The 23,440-nt window shown below is 47.3% G+C and overlaps 1 protein-coding gene across 4 annotated transcripts in view; it reads left to right on the top strand.

The window, feature by feature from the left end:
- PDE9A (phosphodiesterase 9A) overlaps window positions 1-23,440 on the top strand; it is a 57,916-nt gene that overhangs the window by 2,421 nt on the left and 32,055 nt on the right. For 2 of the 4 annotated variants that reach the window (XR_010783219.1, XM_066545534.1), the window contains exons 2-4: window positions 13,070-13,140; window positions 15,630-15,707; window positions 16,599-16,642. Coding sequence is in view for 1 of the 4 variants with exons in the window: in XM_066545534.1 (XP_066401631.1) it covers window positions 13,070-13,140; window positions 15,630-15,707; window positions 16,599-16,642 (193 nt within the window). In the remaining 3 variants the exon portion in view is untranslated. Of the gene's footprint in view, window positions 1-13,069; window positions 13,141-15,629; window positions 15,708-16,598; window positions 16,643-21,414; window positions 21,502-23,440 lie in introns of those variants that run through there. The other 2 variants (XM_066545536.1, XM_066545535.1) reach the window with 2 other exon arrangements.

Genomic DNA, 23,440 nt, shown 5'->3' with positions numbered 1-23,440 from the left:
GGCTTTGAAACCCTTCCCAGGAGTTATTAAAATAAAGGAGGCACCATCAGCCCGCTGGAAAGCAGGACCATGCCGGTGCCAGCACGTCCCAGAGGAAGGGCTGAAGGCCGTGTCTGTCTGTCACAATGTCCTTCTGGGCCAAATGTCCAGCCCAAAATGTCCAGCCCACAGCTGGATAACCGTGTGGAATGGTGGGTGAGCAGCTGGCTCACAGGTCAGGCACAAAGGGTTGGAGTGAAGGGGCTGACATCAGGCTGGTGTCTGGTCACTGGTGGGGTTCTGGAGGGCTCCTCAGCACCCTCATCAACAATCTGGGCACAGGACTCTAATGAATACTAAATAATTTGTTGATCACACTGAATTGGGAGGAGCTTTTGGCTCCCTCAAGGCCAGGGAGGCCCTGCAGAGAGACCTTGACAAGTCTGAGGGCTGGGCCATCACCAGCTGGATGAAGTTCAACAAGGGAAAATGAAGGATTCTGCACCTGGGATTGGGGTAACCCTGGCTGTGTGCACTGAATGGAGAGTGAGATGCTGAGGACCAGCAACAAGGAAAGGGACCTGGGAGTCCTGGTTGAGAGAAATTTGAATATGAATCAGCAGTGCCCTGGCAGCCAGGAGGGACATCCCAGTCCCAGGGCCATCAGGACATCCAAGTCTTGGAGCCATCAGGCCCAGCATGGCCAACCAGGCGAGGGAAGGGATTGTCCTGCTCTGCTCTGGGACAGCCTCACCTCGAGTGCTGGGGGCGGTTTTGGGCACCACAATATAAAAAAGTAATTAAACTATTAGACAGTGTCCCAAGGAGGGCCATGAGGATGGTGAAGGCCTTGAGGAGAAGCTGTATGAGGAGCTGCTGAGGTCTCCAGTTTATTCAGACTGGAGAAGAGGGGACTGAGCTAAACTGACCTTCCAGAGGCACAGCCAGGCACAGAATTGCCTTCACCAAAGCTGACCACAGCCTTGGGCTCTCCTCCAGAGCTGGCTGAACACCTCTCCAAGCTGGGGCAGCTTTAGGAGGGACCAGAGGTGGCCCAGCCCAGCAGATTCCACCTGTGAGACCCCAAGCTGGCAGAGGTATGGTCAAGCAGGGAGGGAAGATCAAAGGCTCTGGGATTACAACCACACTCCAGCTCCAGGGCTCTGCACAAAATAACTTCAAAGAGGCCACTTGTTCTTGGAGCTGGGTGAAAAATGAAGTTCCAGTGTAACCTTCTTCCTATCCAGCACCCATGTCAAGGGACACACACCTGGGGGAAACAAGGGACGCACACCTGAGGGAAACAAGTGCTGCTCAGTTTATTTATTTATTTGTAAAGGATCTCTCGGGATTTCTGCTTGTGAGAGTGACCCCAAGATATGTTAGAAAGTCTCTTTTCCCTGCCCAGCGCTTGAAGAAGGAGTCAGAGCTCTTCACTTCTCGTTCTCAAGGTTGTTTATGGTTCCTTAGCTATAAAACTCTTTCTCCTGACCTGCTGAGGTCCACTCAGCAGGACAGTCCAGGCACTCTGCCTGCCCCCAGGGCAGTGTTATCTTTTTATACTAAAAACTACGTGTACAATGTTTACAATTACTTTCCAATACCTATCACCTATGTTAGACAGTGAGTTTCTACTCTAAACCAATCTAAAAGTGCCAACATCACAGCAGAAGATGGAGGCCAAGAAGAAGAAGGAGAAAGGCTGGACACGCTCAGATTCCTCCATCTTGCCTCCTGAACCCCCATTCTAAAAAACCCCAAAATCTACTTTTCACCCTGTGATAAATTCACTATCATTCTACTTAAACTGTCATGGCCTGCTGATCTTCATCTAAGGTTGGTAACTTGTCCCACGGGTCATAATCAAGGCCACAGGGGTCTTGGGCTCTGTGCCAGGGTCTCTGAGCCCCTGGCAGGGGTCTTGGCAGTCCAGGACAGCCAGAGGGATGTCCTGGGTTCCGACAAGGATCTTCTCAGCCAGGAGTCCATCACCCACTTGCTTGGACACACAGCTCCCTCTGCACTGCTCAGGAGCAGCTGGGGCTGAGCACACAGGGAATCACCTCTGTGTGCCAGCCCTGCCCTGCTGTGCTGCCAGGCCCAGGAGAGGACAGCAGGGCAAGGGGAAGAAGCCCTGGCTCTGTTCCATGTAGGATAAGGTGATCTCAACAAACCCCCATGGGCTGGGATTTCTCCTCGTTCCTGGAGTGCCTCTAGATGGGGTCAAGCACCCAAACCCCCAATATCCGTGAAGAAGTGCCAAATTTAAGCCAGATATTTAAGCCAGATCTGGAGTCTTATTTTCCTTCATACTGTTATTAACCCTTTGGCTGCGTTTTGAAGAAATTTTCTTACTGAGCCTGTTTTGAATTAAAAATCCACCAGGAAAAAAAACAAAAACCAACGTTCTCCAGCTCATGCCCAATCCTTTTTTCCATGGAAAACTACTGGGAACACTTTCTTTTGACCTTTGAGATTTAAATGGTAGCAGAGCAGAACCAGCCAGTGGCCTTATTCCCAGCAGGATGGCTTCATGGCTCCCCTTTTAAAATGTCACAGGCTAGTGGCTTTGCTTGAAGAGTTTTAAGGAGTTCATCTGAGAAAAATGTGTGTTTCAAGAGGATTTCTGTTTCCAGTGTCTTAATCAACATCATATTTGTAACAAGTATGGAAAATCAGAGAGCTACAGAGCCTGAAGTAACTGGAAAAAAATGACTGTTGCCTTCGTCAAGGATTCTATGAAATCACTCAATAGTATTTTCCTCAGAAAGCAAGTAAAGAATTTTGGAGTAGTTTTGCTGGTTTATTGAGTCATTCTGGATGTTAAGCAGAAAATTTGCTGCTTTTTTTTTTTTTTTTTTTTTTTTTTTTTTTCCCCTCAAAGAAATACATTGAGTTCAAGCTTTCTGGGTGTCTACTGACCTGGCTTGTGTTGCAGGACACTGAGCCATCCACAGCCATTATCCCTGTTGGTCTGAGGTCCCCAAAGAAGAGGACAAGGCTCAGACTGAGCTTTGTGGTCGTGGTTGTTGCATCGAAGCATCAGCGCGCAGGAATCGCTTCTGTCACGTGAGATTTTCCTTTCAATTACAGCAGCAGCATCTGTGCTATGAATGCCCAGATTCTAGCAAAGCCAACAGATTTTTCCAAGGCTCACCAGGCTATTTTTAACCAGCAAAACTGGATTCAGATGAAGAACAAAACACGGCTGAAAAAATAATGGTGTGATGATCCCTTCGAGGCGATGAAGCGTTTTTGCATCCCCATGACTCTTTCAACACAGCAAGGCAAGCCCATGGAGCCCATGCTGTGTCTGTTTGCACTGGGGGTTTAGGGGAACACCCTTCCAGCTGCCAAACACCAAAGGGGTGCCCAGGATGGGCGTTGATGGCAGTCAGGACATGGGCACCTCTGGGGGCTGCCCTGTGCCACATCCTGCTCGAGCACGGTGAGCCGTAGGAATGTTTTTGTGGGATCAAGGCCATTTTCTTAATGCTGGCAGAGATCTCTGGGTGTGGGAGGGAAAAGGTGGAACATCCTGAGCCTGGCCAGGTCTTGGCTGGCTTTGGCTTTCTCACTGCAGCTGGCCCTGGTGAACTCCAACTTTACTTGTTGTAAAGCAGCACGAAATGAGCGGCAGGTTCCTTGAACTCTGTCACATTGCAGCACATAAACATTTTAAGGAGTAAAAATGGCTTCAACCCATGCTTTTAAAAATGTGAAAGATAATGTCACACATGGGCCTCTCTCTCCTCTACTCCCCCTTCTCCTTCCTCCCCAGGGGGGGCTCCTCAGAGCATCTAGGGGAAAAAACCATGAGCCCAGCACAGCTCTGTAATTCCAGCACAGCTCCAAAATTCTTCCACACCCATCACCCAGCAAGGCTTGTTTACTGCTGTTTATCTTTGTGAAGTCACACTCAGTATATTGTATTTATTGCAGTTTATGTTCACACTAGTCCAGACAAAGTGTAAGTTTAACACTCTCAGTCTAACACTTTTCTCATAGGTAACTCTGGTGTTACCCACAGGTTCAGAGCAGCCAAATATAGCTTATTCTCCTCATGAACAACTCTTCTGGCTCCTCACAAACAAGACAAAATCATTCTGTTTCTAGAACTGCTGCCTTAAGTTTTAGCTTTCCTATTTTCCAGGTTATGTACTGCATTAGTATAGAACTCTGAACTTCATATAAAGTGTTAGCAAGTTCTCTTTGCAGTTTAATTAGATAAAACAATCCTTTTCCAGCTGGAGAACCAAGGACACTGTGGCAGCTTCAGGCCCAAAAAGTGCAAACAACAGGGAACTGAGGAGAGCAATCTGGGAGGATGGGACTGCATAACCTGGAGCTGTAATTGGACAATTAACCCCAATATGGAAATGGACCAAAACTTATAGAAGTGTGAAAACTCATGGCCATCTTGGGTGTAGCCCCAGCCAGGCTCTTGTACTGCCCGAGGAGCATCCTTTGAATGCCTTTTAATAAATCCCTACTTTATTCCTTTGATACTGTCAATCCTCTGTTCCAGGCAGCCTCTCAAGGCATCAGAACCTTCCTCATGAACTTGCTTATATGGATTCCAGTCAGCCTTTTGCTGGTCTCTCCTCAAACCTTGCTCACTCCATTAATTAACATTTTCCTTCTAACAGTCCTCTATTACCCACCCAGTTCCAATGTCAGACTTTAATTGTGTGAGCAGCTTGGAAACAAGCACTTTCACTCACAGCTACTGAGAACATTTGGTGCTAAAGCATCCCTCTTATCCAGTTTACAAAACATTTCAAGCCTCATGCCTTCATGTGCTGCAGGGTTAATTGCACTTAGAACTCCATTAGCAGAAAATGTGTGCCCTTCTTGTGTTAAGAAAAGCCAGAATATAGACATTTGTGTTGTTTGTTAAAGGTTGAAATAAATAGTTTTATGAAATTTTTTTATTTTTGCTGCAGGAGATAGGGAACTTCCAGCCTGGCCCCTCACAATCAGCCTGGCTGGATCCTGGTTGTGTTCTGCCATTAATAATCAGTACTGACAGATGCAATATTTGCAATATGTCCCTACTGCAGTCAGTAGGTTGCACAAGTCTCTCCTGAATGTAATTTCCCTTTTTTTTTGAGCCCTAATGGCTCTAAAGATTACTGAGATGCTCCTTTGCTCCCAGTGGAAGAGGCATCCTCTGCCATGCTGCCCCTTTCAGTGACAATCTGCAGGGCTGTCCTGGCCTCACACACCTGTGGCTGCATCATGCACATTTTTCTTTCCTAAAGAGAGGAAAATCTCTTTTCCCACAGCTCTCTTTTCAGAGATGTTACAGGGGTGGGAATTGTGACTTGACACACGCCACATGCCTTGGATCCTGGTATATCAGCTCTGTCTGGCAGCTCCTGCTTCCTAATTTAGGGCAATGTATAGGGAAAGGAATGGGATTGACCCCAGTTAACCACAAGGGAGGGATGGCTGCTCCAGGAGAGTCCTGCAGTCACTGGGGGGGCGGGTGGCATCTCCAGGGATGATTCATCCCACCCCAGAGGGGGTTTTGGGGACATGTGGGCTGATTTGGAGATTGTCCTCCTTTTCTGCTGGCAGCAGAGGGCACCTGGCAGAGAGGCACTCGAGAGATGCTGAGCCTGGGGATGGTTAAAATCACATCAAACAAACCCCACACGGACATCTCGTGTCGAAATGAACATTCTAAGCCACGTCCCTGCTCAAAACTGTGTGAATCAGCAGGATTACAGAGCTGTGGCTTTTGGGATAAAATATCTGCCACACTTCCCATCCCCTGTCAGAGTCAGTGTTTGAAGAGCTCAGGGGCGTTGTTTTCATTTTTGCTCAGACCCTCAGCTGAGGGCTCTCGTGTTCTCTCCCCCACACATGGACATGCACACATGCTCTGGTTTTCTGTTCTTCTCTCAGAGAAGCTCCCACTGCATCAAACAGATGGCAAATCTGGCAGCCTATTTTTAATGCTCCTAACATTCGAAGCTCAGATAAATGAGTGGTTTTCTGAATATCAGCTGTTAATTAGTGCCAGAAATAAAAAAAAAAGGAGACTGAGAGTTTGGGTATAGTTGGGCTGATGCTATGTTTGTATCTGAGTTTAAAGAATGAGAAAGCTGGAGTGTTTGTTAATATGGGATTTTAGGTAAAGCTTCTTTTGGATATTGGGGACTTTGACAGAGAGGACATCTATGGATGTTTTTTGAGGAAGATCTATTTGCTTACAGGTCAAGAAATATGAATTCCTTGCAGTGATTCCTACAGAGAGATACCTGGATTGTTTTTCATTTTATTATGGATGACAAACACTTCTGGAAAGACAGGGAAAATCACAATGAAAAATTTCACATGAACCTTCTGCCTTAATAGTTCAAAGATCCTCCATGAAAGCTGCTCTTGCAGAAACAGCAGCAATTTTCACAGTCCATGCAAGATACATAACTGAGTTTTACTAGAATCTTTTCTGACACAGTATCCCCCATTCTCATCAGTGAAAGACTGTAATTTAGATGGTTTAAAGCCTGCAATTTCAGCCCTGACTCTGAACATTGCTCACTGAGCTGAATGAAAGACACAACCAAGTGCTAAAGTATTGAAGACAGCAGGTTGAAACCAGAAGAAATGAAGTAGAACTGGAAACTGAGGGAACACTGGCTTAAAAAACATTTTTACATTATCTATTTAGGAATTTTACTAAGGTAAAATAAAAATAATCAAACAGAAATTAAATTCTTGGAAGAATACCCAATTACAGACAGCAGATCAGAACATGATAATGTTCTGGACAGAGTTTGCTGTTTACAGAGAGGATTAGTTGTTCTGAGGATCAGATATAGAACAGAAATTGGATTTGTAAGCTGTGTTTTTACCTATCCTATCTGAAAGCAAAGTATAATGTGATTATTTGTAAACTGGTAGGCTGCAGAGCCTGTGCACAATGGTCCTTTAGTAAAATCTCCATCACAGTCCTTAATCTGAGCTCCTCTCCAAGTGGGGAAGCCAGCCCAGAGCACCAGGGCTCTTAATCCCTGCTCTTCCCAAGAGGGGTTTTTAAATCCTTGTCCTAGACCAGAGGTGGATACTGTGCATTCAGGGACAATGGCTCCTTATTTCAGAAGAAAATGTTTCCAAAAAAAAAAAAAAAAAAAAGCAGAACTGTTTCCAGGAAAGAAACCAGTCCCACAGAATTGAGGGCCAGGCTAGGAAGCAGGCATCCCCTCTCCAAAAAGCCTCAGTCATTATTCATTCTGCTTTTCCCCCAGTTGCATCACATTGCTTCCCAAGGCACACAGAATATTGCCCTCTTAAATGGAATGGCTGCTCCTTGATCTTGATGGAAACTCCTTGGCACAAACAAGTTAAACATTCAGAGAAGGCTGCTTTTCCTGTCTTTTTTTTTTTCTACACGTGGTAGAATCATAGAATTGGGTTGGAAGGGACCCTTAAGGGTCTAGTTCAAGACCCTGCAATGAGCAGGGACATTTTCAAATTGATCAGGTTCCTCAGAGACCCATCCAACCTGGCCTTGAATGTTCCCAGGGATGGGATATCCACCATCTCAGAGGTTTTGATAACAGCAGCAAGGACAGAAATATGAAATCATGTTAACTCTCAAGGGAAAAAAAAACAAAACAAACCCTGTTTGCAGATGCTGCATGACTTTCCAGGAATCCAGCATTTTCCTCCTGGCACAAGCCCAAGGGAAATGCAGATAACAGGGTTTGTATGGGGCTGATTTTCTTCCTGGCAATTAGCCATCAATCTGCAAGCTGAAGCAGAGGCCTCTGTTTCCCTTCCCCACGTGGTTTGTCACTGCTGTGACTCTGCTCAGACCTGATTTCAGTTCTGCCTTTGCTTTCAGCAGCTGAGTCTCTTCTGTGTTGACTTGCAGGAGACTTTTGTGCTACCAGGCAATATCAGAGTGCTTGTATCCTCTTTTTCTTCATCCCTGGAGGTTCATCCCTGGGTTTTTGGGCTGATTTGCATGATTATGCACTCTTAAAATGTGTACTATGAGGAAACCTGGAATTCCATTACAGGGAACCTTACACATGCATGATCTTAGCCCACTACCAGAGCTGGAGGAGCTGCTGTGCTCTCCCAACTCTGGCCTCTGTTAAGCAAGTTCTCAGTCTTCTCCTGAGCAAGGATATCTTCTAGCACCAGGCATGAATGCAGGGAATGAGGTCCTGTGAGTCATCTCAGCAGTGGCTTGTCACCCACAGGGACCTAAGCAAGATGTGGGCCAGAGACAGCTGAGACAGGTCTGAAGAGAGATTAAATTTGGGGATCAAACCCCCAGACAGTGCCAGAAATGTATGATCATGGAGACTCAGGCTGAGCAGCAAAGGTTTGGGGACACCTGCCCCAGCAGGAACACCTCTGTGGTGGTGTTCACAGGGGTCCCAGGAAGAGAGAAGAGATGAGAATCTTGACTCCATGTTTCAGAAGGCTGATTTATTATTTTATGATATGTATTATATTAAAAGAAAATGATATATTAAAACTATACTAAAAGAATAGAGAAGGGATTTCATCAGAAGGCTTGAAAGGAATGATAATAAAATCTTGTGACTGACCAGAGAGTCTGAGACAGCTGGACTGTGCTTGGCCATTAATTAGAAACAACCACATGAGACCAATCCCAGATCCACCTGTTGCATTCCACAGCAGCAGATAATCATTGTTTACATTTCATTTCTGAGGCCTCTCAGCTTCTCAGGAGAAAAAAATCCTGGCAAAAGGATTTTCCATAAAATATGTCTGTGACACATCTGCACAGGGCTGGGTGAGATGTTCTGTCCCCCAGTGCCAGGGCTGCCTGTCCTCAAAGCTGCAGGTCACAGGACAGCCCACGTGCCCCACATGGGTGCCACCAAAGTGTGGCCACCAGCCAAGTGTCCCCACATTGCCTTCCTGCTGCTGCTGTCCCCCCAGGGGCAATGGACTGCAGGCACACAGGATTCCTGTTCTGTGCTGGCGCCATCAATAGCACCCAGGGCTGTCCTGCCATCCTCCAAACCACATTCCAGTTGTGTTCCATCAGCACAACTGGCATCTGCTGGGAGCACAAACCTGGGAACAGTAACAGGAACAATTGCACATTCCTACAGAACATTTGAGGCTGGCTGCTGGGCTTTAGAGCACAAGGGAGATGCTCAGAACAGCTCAGCAGGCTGCAAAAAAAGGAAATTTTAATAGCATGTGCTTTTTAAAAAAAAAAACCCAAAAACCAACCAGCTGAGGACTAAGAACCATGAGATGAGTATGAAACTGCAGTGGGTGATTCACAAACCCAGTTTTAGCAAACCTAAGTAAAAATGCCAAGTATGGAAAACTGAAAAGCATGTATGGAGATGGCTCATGATCTAGTATCACAGCCTTTGTTTCTCTTCCCACTCTTTCACTACTCCATGGAGTAAAAGGAAACATTAAAATTCATCCTCAGTGTGTTGAAAGCTCCTACTGCTTTCTATGAGTCAGGCCAACTTTCTTACCTTTAATGCTCCCTAATAATTTTCTTTTATCTTTTCCTCTCTTGTCCGTCCTGGTCAATAATAATTGATTTCCAGAATAAGAAACCTCAATACCTGAAATAGCACTCCTGGCACATCACAAGCCTTTGGCCTCTGTTCAGCCACAATTAACATCATCTGCCCAGTTACTGCCTGTACCAGTTGTCCTCCAATATTCTGCCAGTCAATTTCAGCAGCTATCACTCTGCCAGGATGCTGGCTTCTGCTAGGAGCAGGATTTCAGCCCTGTGTGAACTCCACTGGCTATGTTTTATAGCTTTGATTGCTTCTGTGCCTTAATAACCAAGGGTCAGTCTTGACTTTTGAGACACACCCATTTCCCCAGCAGCAGGGAGTGTCCCAAAGAAGGCAGGAATGATGACTCTGACTCCATGTTCTCAGAAGGCTAATTTATATTATATTATATTATATTATATTATATTATATTATATTATATTATATTATATTATATTATATTATATTATATTATATTATATTATATTATATTATATTATATTATATTATATTATATTATATTATATTATATTATATTATATTATATTATGGATAATTACTGAATGCTAAAAAGATAATAATTAAAACTCGTGATTCTCTCCAGAGTCTTGACACAACTTGGCCCCACTTGGTCAATGAGTCAAAACAACTCACACCAGAATCCAATCAGGCAATCATCTGTGGGTAAACAATCTCCAAACACATTCCACATGAGCAAAACACAGGAGAAGCAAATGAGATAAGAATTGTTTTCCTTTTCTCTGAGGCTTCTCAGCTTGCCAGGAGAAAAATCCTGGGCAAAGGGATCTTTTTCAGAGACTATGAATGCCACATGAAGGTTTTGTGGAGATATTGCCTGGAGTAATTTCACCTGGGGCAGAACACAGGGAAAGTGGCTGTGAGTGTAGGTGTGGGTCACAGCCACCTCTAGAAGTGACCACCACCATCCTCCTCAGTACCACAAAACCCCTGATGCTTTGCTCAGGAGTGAGAAGGCTCCTCCCCACCAGTGAAAACTGAAAGCTGGAGCTTTGCTGAAGTGTCCATGCACCCCCAGGGCAAGCCAGGCCTTGCTGTGCTGTCCAGACTGTCCTGGTACTTCAGGCTGGCATGCCCTGATCCCTGAGCAGGCATTAGCAGCAGAGCACACCCTGGGGTCTCCCAAAACTTCCCCATTTCCAGTGGCAGAGCTCTGGTTGGCAGCCTGTAACACCTCCAGGCGAGGGACTTCCCCTGCAGCCTGAAGGGCACCTTGGAGGAGCAGGGGAACCAGTGCTGTGACAATTTAGGAATTAAAGCACCTGAAAGTCAAGGCTGACATGGTGAAGCTGCAGGCTTAATTACCTCCTGGCACCTACACCTTTCAGAGGAGGCTTTAATTAGATGATGATTGTTATTTTTCCAGTGTGGTCCTCACTGAACACACACGGCCTGCTCAGTCTGGGAGGGTGGCTGCAGCCCCCCTGTCTCCTCCCAGCTGTCATCCCAGGTGACATATTCCTTATTTCCTGGGTCACCATCCTCCAGGCTGCTCTGTGGGCATGCACACCCCTCATGCCTGTGGTGGGCGGCCACAGAAACTGTGCCTGAGAATGTGGGGTGGTTGTGGGGGGTGGAAAATTGCATTTCTGACATCCACAGGGAGAGGAGAACTTTGACCTTGATGTCCCTGATCATCTGCAAAATGCAAATTTCTTGTTCCTCCTGAGTTTTGCCATTAGGCCAATCTCCACAAGTGCCTTTGAGCTGCTGCATCCTGAGCCCAGAGGCTCTGGGGCTCTTTTCCTATGGGGTGTGAGAGGAGAGGGCTGCAGGGATGGGCAGGGAAGCTGTCCCTCTCCACACCACTGCTCTCCCCTGCCAGCCCCTGCAGCATCCCATCAACACCAGCAGCCTCTGGACAAACCATCCCCATTGGATAAACCACCCCCACTGGATAAACCACCCCCATTGGATAAACCATCCCCACTGGATAAACCATCCCCACTAGATAAACCACCCCCACTAGACAAACCATCCCCATTGGATAAACCATCCCCACTGGATAAACCATCCCCATTGGATAAACCACCCCCACTAGACAAACCATCCCCACTAGACAAACTATTCCCACTGGACAAACCGTCCCCATTGGATAAACGATCCCCACTGGATAAACCACCCCCGCTGTTTGTTGCTGTTCCTGGCTTTCAGGAGAGTCTGGCTGCAATGAGGCATTTAATTTCCATGGCAGGTTCAAAGCTCCACCATAGTCACTGAGAGGAGCTCAGAGTTGCTCTGAGGAAAGGGGCACAACACTGGCAGAAGCATTCAAGCCCCATCCTTCATTCTCATGTCTGCAATTTGTTTTTATTCCACCCACACTTGCTTTTTTTCACTGGCAGCAGAGATCCTTTTCAATGGCTCTTTTCCCCAATAAATCCACTAGGAACCAGATTTTGATTTAGAGCACTGGAAGATTCAATAGTGCAACGTGCACCCAACAGAGGAGATGTGGATTTGGATTGGGAGCAACCTCAGGGACCTCAGTCACAAGGACAGACATCCTACAAACACACATTTATTGGAATAGGACACTCCTCATGCAGAGTGCTGCTGTTGAATTCTTGAGTGTTTTTCTTTCAGAGGCAGTGTGCTGTCTCTTAATCCAACAAGACATCAAATTAGGACTCCTGGGTTCTGTTTCTGGCCTGCCACTCACCCATGATAAGATACAGGGCAAGTAATTTAACAAGCTTTAGATTACAGAGTTTAAATATTGCACTGGGGCGTAGTGAGACTGATGGGAAGTGCTGTAATGGTATCATTAAACTGTTTTCTGACTGCAGAAGAAGCTGGGAGGACCATGACCTACAAGTCCTGATGGACAGAGGAGTCTTGGGGAAAATTGTGGCTGGGATTGTTTCATTGAAGGCACAGGAATAGCAGGAATGGAAAAATGGGATCAGGCATGTGCTGCTCAGTCTTGTCTGCACTAGGACTGCCTGGTGTGTGTGGAAGGGGGGGGGATGAAGAGTGTTGGGGGAGATGGGAAGGTAACAGCGGCAAATTTTGTAATTCCAGGTCTGGCTTCTGACCTAACAACAGGAACGTCTGACAGTCAGTAGGAATTTTGGCACAAGCTCTGCTCACTTTCAACCTAGTATAAGCTGGTGTGGTCCAAAAAGCGGTGCCCTTTTACACCATCCCAGGACCTGCCCAAACCAGGACATTTTTTCTTCCTAAATCCAGGCTCTTACACTCTTTAATTTACAGTTGTTTTCATCCCACAGCAGCACTGCATTTTGAGGAAGCCCCTGCTCTCAGCTCACACAGGTTATTGTTCCACTTCTCAACAGCACTTAGGTCTCCAGAGCTTACTTGTTTTATTGACAAAGACACAGGTATTACACAGGAGCAGAGAAAGATTCCAGCTCACAAATCAAACCAGATAATTGAAATCACAGACTGTGCCTTAAAATTAGCCCAGTGCATGCCTGAACAGGATTCATATCTCTGTGGGAACTAACCATCCTTTCTCTTTTTCTTCATGTTTTTCCCTCTGCTGCTGTTTCCTCTGGAAGGTGATCTTCAGTAAATACTGCAATTCCAAAGATATTATGGACCTTTGCTGCATTGCAACGGGGCTACCGAGGTGGGTCTGTCATTTGTGACATTCATTTCACTTTTGTTTCTTTCCTTTGGGAGCAATTTAAAGACAGGCCCCAAATGATTTATTTAGCTGCTATTCAGGCTTGTCTCTTGTTGCAGTCAGCTGGAAGAAGAAACTGGGGCAATCAAGAGCTGGAAAATGTGGAGGCAGGGAATTGAGCCACCTCGGTGTTGGCTGCACATGAGGAACAGAGTGGAATGGAGTAGAACAGAGGAGAAATAGTCTAAAATAAAAGCAATTGAAGAAAAACAGGCCTGAGTACACACAGGTTGGGCACAACTACCACTTATATCTCAGTGATACATTTCTGCCCATATTGCGTGAAATGCAGGCACTTGTTTAGAACCTCTTTTTTAGGGAAAAAACTGGGGCTAACAAGAAGTATTGCCACCAGGTAATGAGCTTTCTCTTTGGGTGTTTTAAAATCTAATCCCAGCTATGGGATAGTCAAACACAAAGCACCCCAGCTGAACCATTTTATAGAGCATAAATATCTCCAAATCCATTGCCCAGGCCACGCATTTCCTAATTTATGTTGTCTCACAAAGTCCCTGTATCCCTCCTGCTGTGATTTTCCCATTTAGGGAAAATCCAAATAGGATTTGTTCCCTTCAACCTCAAGAGCAGTATCCAGCTGAAACCTCAGTGCTGAGAGGGGTCCAGGGTCACAGGAGGGTGTGTGGGAAAGGCTGGGATGTGGTGGATGGTGTAACATCCATCCATCCATCCATCCATCCATCCATCCATCCATCCATCCATCCATCCATCCATCCATCCATCATCCATCCACCATCTCTGGAAACCCAGGGCACTGGGAATATTTCTCTGTCTGCTCTGGGGTGCCCTGACCCCCAGGGATGCACTGACTCTGACCCTCATTCATGGAGAAAGTTTCCCAGACTTCAAGATAGACTGGAATCCACAAAAGTGTGAAATAGATTATAGAGAGCAGTGTAGGTGCATCACCTGGTGAGAAATTGAGGTTTTGGGGTTTTTAGTGGGCTGTGGATGGGAGCAAGATGGAGGGCAGAGGGTGTTGTCCTGGGTTTCTTCTTCATGCTTCTTCTTCCTTCTTCTCCATGGGTTTGGGTGGCATTTTGTAATTGGGCAGAAAAGTCCCCATTGCAGCTCTTTGGGATCAGTTATTGGGGTAAAAGGGAAAATAATCCAGGTGTCAGTTCTAAATTGGATAGTTCAGTCTTAAAATACCTTGTAACAAGAGATTGTTGGCCATTTTGTGCCTTCTAATGAAAAGCTGCAGAACTCACAGTAGTGCAACTGTTTTACTGATAAGAAATAAAAAACAGCTGAGTCTGAACACAAATTACTGTCTCAAGTGCCCTCAATCCAACCCCAGAGAAACCCACAAATGGAACCACCACAATCATCCATCCATCCACCCATCCATCCACTCATCCATCCATCCATCCATCCATCCATCCATCCATCCATCCATCCATCCATCCATCCATCCATCCAACACTTCCAGGCACTGGAGCAGGGGAGGGAAGCCCCTCAATCATCTCTAGATCCCTTAATCACCTCCAGAAGGGGGAATCTTCTGTCTCAATAAGGATCTGGAGCACCACAGGCTGGATGCAACAAGGCAAAGTCTTTATCTCTGGACACACAACTTTACTGTACAGGAAAAGTGCAGGAGAAAAATAAGCCAGTCTTCTAATCATGGTTTTATTGCATGACTCCAGCTCTGAGGATTGAAAGATAAAATTGAATTTGCATAAGCTGCTGGACAGAATTAATGCCCTTTGCTGTTTGTTCTATTTCCTCCTATTTGACATTAGAGAGGTTAATAACTCTCATTTTCCTGTGATGTCAAAGACTTCCACTCCATCATCCAGGAAACTTTGTTCAGCAGTTTTAGTCATTCACATTCACTGCATATTTGGTATTTTATTTTCATCAGAAGATTTTCAAAGGAAAATTGCATTTCAACCAGGATCCTGGAGCCAAAGTAAACCTCCAAGGTTTACATCTGAGCCTATGAGATCACCCTTATACAGTAATTAAAAACAAAAAGACCCCATATTCAGCAAGATATTTGTTTTGTTTGTTTTGGTAAATGAGTAACTAAATAACTTCAAGACATTCATAGCACCAAAAGTCATTTGCATGGTATGAGTCAATACGTAGCTGCTGAGTCAATCTATCACAAAATACATCTTTTTAACAGAAATTATTATTCAGTGAGTCAAGAGAATAAATGAATTAGCAGGGAGCTAGGTCTGCTCTGAGATGAAAAATTATCACCCTTCACATTTTACATGGGTGAAGCATCAAGCCTGCTCTGCCCTGGGCTTTGACTCTTTCTGCTCTGAGGTAACAGAGGTGCCAGGAGCAAGGAGAAAAGAAGCATCTGCAGGAGGGAAGATGGCTCTGCATCCCATGCAGCAGTACAGAATTCCAGCTGGCATTTCCAGGCCACATAACCCTCTTTGGAACTTGCTTTCCAGGAACACCACCATCTCCCTTCTGACAGCAGACAACTGCATGGTGTCCATTGACCCCACGATGCCTGCAAACACTGAGAGGTGAGCCCTGCTGCCACCTGCTCCTCCAGGACAGGCTCAGCCCCAAGGCAAGGGAGGGGCTGCCTGCAGAAGGTTTTTGTGTGCAGTGGGAGGTGAGCAGAGGGAGGGGATGGCAGAAGGAATGTGTGCTGGCCTGTAGCACGAGTGATGGTTGGGAAGATTTTTGGTTTTTCACAAAACTTTTACTTGTTAAAGCAGGAGTAATTGTCTTAGAGGGAAAAAAATACTGCTTTTAGGTGTTTAGTGTAGAACATCTGTTCCCATCCCTCTCTGTTTGCTGTCAAAGCTCTGTTGTTCCCCCACTCCTGATTGCTCTGCTAGGGCACAACCAGCAGATTACTGGAAAAGCAAACTCAAAGCCTGTGAAGAGCGATGAGTTCAGGTCTCTTCATTGCTGGCTTTGGCCCATATTTCATGATGACTTTTCAATGCCTTTATTGATACTGTGTGGTGCAGCCCCAGCAGCTGGGAGGGAGCTCCTGCACAGGACAGTGCCCAAAAGAGGGCAAAAAGAGGTTGTGGCTGTCACACCCCTGGGTGTGTCCAAAGCCAGGCTGGACAGGGCTCTGAGCAACCTGGGACGCTGGAGGGTGTCCCTGGCCATGGCAAGGGGCTGGGACTGGATGATTTTTAAAGTCCCTTCCAACCCAAATTCTATGGTTCAATGATTCTGTTTCTAAATCAGAGAATCTAATCATTCTCTTTCTAAATTCCCTGTAAATCAGAGGGTTGTGTGTTCAGAAAAAATGCCCATTGCTTACTCAAACTCACAGGTTTTAAGAGAGCTTGGAATATCTTCAGATAGTTCTTTGTACTTCTCAGGGAGCACAGATGTGCAATACAAACTGCATTTTGAGTGTTGCTAACATCAACCCTCTGTGGCTCTTCCAGGTCTCCATACAAAGTGATACCAGTTATGACTGAGCAGCTCTCAGGTAAAATGACCCTTTTGAGCTGAATCTACTAAAGCTGAATTTGCAAACATTTGCATGTGTAAATTACGTGGCCATGAGGCAAAAACCCGAAGATGCCAGTGTCATGGTTGTAGCTGCAGCAGAATAAGAAGTGTTTGATCAGTGTTCTGCAGGAAAGCTGAAAAAATGTGCCTGAATTTCAATGAATTTGAGGATCAGGTGAATGGCTGAGTCCAGGGAGCTTTCCCTTGCTCTGGTCTGACTCAGCAGTCCTGATGCCCTGGGGAAAGCCTTGCATGGAGCAGAGGGGGTTTTTCAGGCAAGAAAAATGAAAGTCTGTTCTCCAATGTTTTGTTAACCCTGCCCATTCCTCTGCTGGAAAGCTGAGCAAAACATTTGAGCCTCGTGTTATTTCCAAGTGACTGAGGAGAGAACATAATTTCTGTTGTGGGCAATGGTAGCACTAAGTGTGATAAATATTTAAATTCACCTGACAAGATTAAAGAGGGCCTGGGTGAAAGAACACATCTGGAGCACATTCCCCAGCCCCAGGCAGGGCTGGAGTGCCTCTTCTCCCACTTCTCTTTGCTGTCAGTACCACACTGGAGCAGAACTTTGGCTTGGGGCAATTCCTGTGAGCATCTGGCTCGTGGTTTCTCTCATCTGTGCAGCTGCAGAGTCTCCTGCCACTCACATCAGGGCACTCTGGAGCCACAGGGAGAGGCTGGCAGGGCTGCAGCAGGAGAGGGGACATCAGCTGGGGACACTCCTTGGAGCAGTCAAGGGGGAAGATAGGAGAGACAAAGGGCAAGAGGCTGTGACTGTCCTGGAAACACAGAACAGGAGTGAGACAGAAAGCCTGGGGCTGGAAAAAGTGCTGTGCAGGAGTGGGTGAGTTTGTTGGGAAAGGAGAGATGATGTTTTGGTGCTCCTACCTCATCTTCTGGCTTAGGGTTCTGAATTATGGATGGAAACAGAGCGTCTGACAGCACTGTGCCTTCTAGAAGGGGAGGCACAGGGGACTGAGGCTGCTCCCTGAGGCATCTGCCTTGGCAGAAACATCTGGAAAGGAGGATGTGGGGAGGACACAGAGGCAACAGCAGGGAGATTGTGCAGGGAGCAAAGGTGAACAGAGAGTACAGAGGGTAGGGAACAGGGAAGAGCCACAGTGAGATTTGTGAGAAGCCATAAACAAATCCCGTGCCGGTGATTGCCAGGAGGAGGGAGTCACAGCCAAGGGACATGTGTGACTGCACAGGGGAAGGAGCTGTCTGCCAAAGTGTTTCCTTATTGTGACAAACCCTGCTGCTGCAGCAGCAGCATCACCCTCCTGGCCTGGGAGCACCCAGTTTGCATTATCACAGGAGAAAAGGTGGGGTGGAGCACGTGGCTCTGTGTCCCTGCTGCTGTGAGTAACCAACAGCCCCATGGCAGAGAAATGGGGCCAGCAGGGAATGCCACTGAGTTATACCAGCTGGGAAGCTGATTGAGAGGGGCTTTCTAGAAAATACACTCCTTTTTGAATGTATTTTTGTTATTCCCTTAACATGAAGCTAGCAGTATATTTTTATAGGAGCGTGGATGACTTTTCACACTCTCCCAAGGCACTCATTTTTCATCCCCAGCTGACAGCACATGGCTCTGCTTTGTGCAGAGCACAGCTCACTGTGTCAGCAAGATCTCTCTTCACTCCCTGCATTTCATAAAACAAGGATTTCCAAAGATCCCAGCTGAAAAGGGCAAGAAAAATTCTGGCCATAGATTGTCAAAACATAAGACAGAGTCTGCTGTGGAAAGAGGAAGAAAGTTGAGCTGAGTGTGATGGAACTAATGTTCCTTGGTATCTTTTTCTCTTTCACATGGCTTGTCATTAATCTTAAGCATTCCTGACATTTTGCTGACAGTAGGAAGAATAAACAGAGTGGGAAATTGTTCCTTTTCATTAAAAGAAAAAAAAAAACAACCCAGCTCTGTTCTTTTCTTCACTTCTCACACAGCTCTGCCTGCATCATTCTGCCTCCCAAAGCAGCTCATCCAAAAAGGGGGTCACCCCAATTTTCACAGTGGTGGGAGGTAATGCACCTCTTCCAGCAGTCTCCCAGGCAGCTGCAGGAGAATGACACAGGGAACAGAGGCTGTAAAAGGTGGGACTGGGAAATATAATCCTTAGGGAGGAAAAACATAAGCAGTGGCTGCTATCCAGCAGAGGAGATATCCACTGGAGTCCTGCTAAGGAACAGTTCTTCATTTCCTGGCCACAGCCATGGGAGAGGGCTGGAAATGAAAGCATTATTATTCCAGAGAGTGTGGGATGCAGCAGCCATGGATGTGCCAGGGGTCAGCTGTCTGCAAGTGCTGGGATTAGGGTGAGGGTCAGGATCAGGATCAGGATCAGGATTAGGGTTAGGGGAGGCCTGAGCTGGCTGGCTCTGAGCCTGTGAAACTGCTGGATCACACCCTGTCCCTCCTCCTATGGCCTTGGAGCAGAACATTCATGGCTATCCATGCAGAGCATCAAAACCCCTGTGGCAAACCCTTTTCTCTGTGGTATTTTAATTTCCAAGCCCATTGAATGAGCATCCTCTCCCAACCCCAGCAGAAGGGCTCTGGTCTGTGTTCCCCTGGTGGAACTGGCTCACAACTCACAAATTGATGGCTGTGTTGTTGCTCTAATTAGTGGGGTTCAGGCACTTCTAGATTTGACAGGGGTGACAATTAAATGAACAAACCCTATTAGCAGCACCCTCTTTTGAAATCTGCTGCGTTTCTGATAGTGCAGAGAAAGGAGCTGTTGTGGAGTCAAAAGTGGTCCTGACAGGACAGGAAAACATTCTCAGGGAATTTCCTACTGCTCCAGAGTTAGGGCAGCAAAGCCCAGCAGTGGCTGCACTGGGATGATTTTCCCCCTGGATGATTCAGTACCTGAGATCTTGTGTGGTTTGGTATTGGTAAAATGACAGAAACTTGCCACTTTGTCTGAATCTTCTTATTCTGGCATCTCTCTCTTCTCCTTTTGGAGTCTTGCTCATGCTCTCAGCTCAGGCAAGACTGAGGAGGCAGAGACTGGGAGAAAAAGATCCTCCTCCCACTGCTGCTCCATGCATTGGGATGTGGCCAACTCCTTTGGGATTGCTCACCTGATGGGGAATTTGCATGCAACAGCCCAAATTAACCTGAGCTGTGAATTACATGAATCTGGGGCTCCATGTGACAGATTCATGGATGTGGGCTTGGGCTTAAAATTCACCCCTTCCCAAGACTTTTGTCCACCTGGCTGCTTGTGGCGTTATTTTAATTCCTCTGAATTAAAACAGAGCAAACCACAGAAAGTGAGATGCAGACAGAAGCCTGAGCCAGAAGCATTTGTGAGAAACAGGGCAGGAATTCACCAGCCTGATGCTGGCGAGGAAAGGGAGATGCCCGTGCCCTCCCAGACTTGCTTGGCCAAAGCAGAAAAACCAGGGGGAAACCAAGCCACCCCCCCAGCCCCAGGGACTCCCTGCCCACAGCCTGTTGAGGCTGGCAGGGTGGCAGAGCCTGGCAGGGTGGCAAAGGGAGCCATGAGAGAGGGAGGATGGAGGCTCTCCCTGGCCGTGATCCCAGAGGGTGAGAGGGCACAGGAAGAGGTTCTGTGAGCAGGGTGGTGGAGGCAGAGGGTGCCTGCCAGTGGGTAATAAACCATCTGTGCCAGGACAGCTCACCTGAGCTGCTCAGCGTGCCCCTGGTGCCAGGCTGGCAGGGAATCTGGGCTCTCCCTGCCAGCCTCCCCCCCGGCCGCGGCGGGGGCGCAGGAAAAAACGCTGCTGCCAAATTCCCCCACACCTGCCTTCCTCCCAGAACCTGCTGGGCACCAGGCAGAACAGCTCCTCTCTCCACCGTGTCCTGGCCAAGCTCCCTGCTGAGCTTGGCAGAGGCCATAGGGCAAAGAGCAGGAGTGGCTGTGCCCAGCAGGGCACAGAGCCCTGGGCAGCCTGGGGGAGCCTCAGCTCTGCCCAGCATTAACCACTGCAGCATCCTCTGGGGGGTTCTGGCTGTCATTTGTCAGCTGCAAAACAGCCAGGGTGCTGTGCAAAAACCTAACTTGCTGAGCACCTGCATCTGTAAATATTGCTCGTTTGAAATGAGGGGAGAAGAAAGGGGAATTTTTTGGGGGTGCTGCAACAAGACCCTCAGTAAAGCACCCAGAGCTGCTGCCAGTGCTGCTTGCAGCAGGATTTCCTTTTCAGAGAGGGAATTGCAGCAAAACAAAGGAAGCAATCCGAGGGGAAAGGTGTCTGTGTGAACCTGGGGCTTCAGCCCTGCCCAGACATATAAAAAAGTAAGGCAGAGGGTAATGAAGGGAGCAAAAGCACACCTGGCCCTCCTATTTTACAAAGGAGGGGACAAACAAGACTAAATTATGTCAGAACGGTGTCTTGTTTTCTTCAGAACCCAGGGTTACCAGAGGTCTTCCCCTCAGAAAGGAAGAGGGCAGAGAAATGGATCTTTGTCTCTTTAAGATGAGGCGAGCTGCCACTCTTAGTCATATATCTTTACTGCACCCTAGGGTTATAAAAACATACATCTTCATTTTGAAAGTCTTTTATTACATCCATAAACATCAGATTGCAGCTGACTGTTCCCTGGATGGGAATTTCTTAGTACTCCAGTGAGTTTTGACAGGGGGAGGGAGTGAAAGTAAGATTGTTGGGGTTTGGTTTTTTTTTGGTTTGTTTTTTTTTTTTTGCTGGAGCAGTGTTTATAGGGAACTTGTCAGTCTCTGGCACGATCCAGCCACTGTCAGAGGGCTGAGCAGCATCGAAGGGAGAGGACAGGGGTTTCTCTGCTTTCCCTGCTTATTTTCCCTGTTGGACTCTGTGCCATCCCAGGTGCTGCCCACGGTAAGTTTTCCTCCTCTCTTAAACAGGACGCGGCGTTTGCTTTGTTTCAGCGCTTGGGTTTTGTGAGAAAACTGGAAAATGGGTCTCTGTGAGAAGAAGCAATTTCTGTTTTCTCTGCTAGCCACTCAGCTGGGAGCTGGAGAGGGGGGAAAAAGGGGGAAAAAAAAGAGGGAATTAGATCTGAGACTTTCAGAGCACAGAATGCTTGCTCCAGTTTTGAGGCGCAGGGGGTAACAGGCAAATTGTTTTGATGTGAATGCTCTCGACAAGTACTGCTGATGTCTCTAATACCCGAGGAGCTGCAAATCCTTTCAACAGGTACAAGAGCTGTTAGTTAGAAATAAATGGTAAATGCTGGGCTGTATTTCCATCCCATGTGTTTTGCCTGGGTGATTGCACTCGTGAGGTTTTGAGTTCCCTCGGGGAAGGACAAGAACTATCTGCAGAAATGCCATGGGGTGTTTCTGTGTGGGTATAAATAGGTGTTCTGAGATCTGCAGCGTGTTTCTAGTGCACTCAGTGCTTCCTTTCCTTGAGCACACCCCCAGTGCAGGAATCACTGCAGCACTGTGGGGCAGTTGGCATTAGCTGCTGGGGCAAAGAGGGAACAGTCCCAAAACAGCATCTCAGGGCTCAGCAAAGGTGATTTGGGCTTCCCCTTTCTCTGTGGACATGCTAAAAGATGGGAAAACCTTGCTATCATGCTTCTTCCTTCCTAAAGTGTGCTGTCCCTTGAAATCTAGGGTCCTGCTTTGAGGGATTGTTTGCTTTTCCTTGTGTTGGGAATTGCAATCCTGTGATTTTCTTGAGAAGAGGCTGGGGCTTCATCAGGCTGACTTTCCTGAGCCAGCAGAAGATCCTGAGAGCCCACGAGGGCTCCCAGCATGGAGGAACTCAGGGAACAATGGGATCTTGACAGGATCCCTGTGGCAGCTCCGTCCAGGCTGTGTTCTCAAGGGAAAAGGGGCTGGGAAAGTTGTACCCTGCTGTGCCCATCCCACAAACCAGGAAGGGCAGAGCTCATTCTGCAGGGACAGCACTTTGTCATCTCATGTTTGTCTGGAGTTTATGCAAGGCAGCACAATCCTCAGGCATTTGCACCAGGAAAAAAAAATAAATGGTCTCCAGGATAAGACTGAAAGGCAGGCTGGGTTTTATTTAGTGTTCATGGGCTGTGGGGCTGTTCATGGGCTAGGGGATTGTTCATGAGCTGTGGGGCTGTTCATGGACTGTGGGATTGTTCATGGGCTGTGGGGCTGTTCCTGAGCTGTGGGGCTGTTCATGAGCTGTGGGGCTGTTCATGGACTGTGGGGGCTGTTCATGGGATTGTTCATGAGCTGTGGGGTTGTTCATGGGCTGTGGGGTTGTTCATGGGCTGTGGGGCTGTTCATGGGATTGTTCACGGGCTGTGGGGTTGTTCATGGGCTGTGGGGTTGTTCATGGGCTGTGGGGCTGTTCATGGGATTGTTCACGAGCTGTGGGGTTGTTCATGGGCTGTGGGGCTGTTCATGGGGCTGTTCCTGAGCTGTGGGGCTGTTCCTGAGCTGTGGGGCTGTTCATGGGCTGTGGGGTTGTTCATGAGCTGTGGGGTTGTTCATGGTCTATGGGATTGTTCATGAGCTGTGGGGCTGTTCATCGACTGTGGGATTGTTCATAGGCTGTGGGGCTGTTCATGGGCTGTGGGGCTGTTCATGGGATTGTTCATGAGCTGTGGGGTTGTTCATGGGCTGTGGGGCTGTTCATGGGATTGTTCACGAGCTGTGGGGTTGTTCATGGGCTGTTCATGGGGCTGTTCATGAGCTGTGGGGCTGTTCCTGAGCTGTGGGGCTGCTCATGGGCACTCTGTCACAGAGTGCTGGTGGTGTGAGAGACACCGACTGTGAGCAGGAAATTTCAAAAGCCAGTTGGGATTCTTGGTGTCCCACCCAAGGTCTGTGAA

The sequence above is a fragment of the Molothrus aeneus genome, chromosome 2, assembly GCF_037042795.1.
Source record: "Molothrus aeneus isolate 106 chromosome 2, BPBGC_Maene_1.0, whole genome shotgun sequence".
NCBI classification, from domain to species: Eukaryota; Metazoa; Chordata; class Aves; order Passeriformes; family Icteridae; genus Molothrus; species Molothrus aeneus.
The sequence above is the reverse complement of the archived record's forward strand: the minus strand, read 5'-3'. Positions and strand labels throughout refer to the sequence as shown.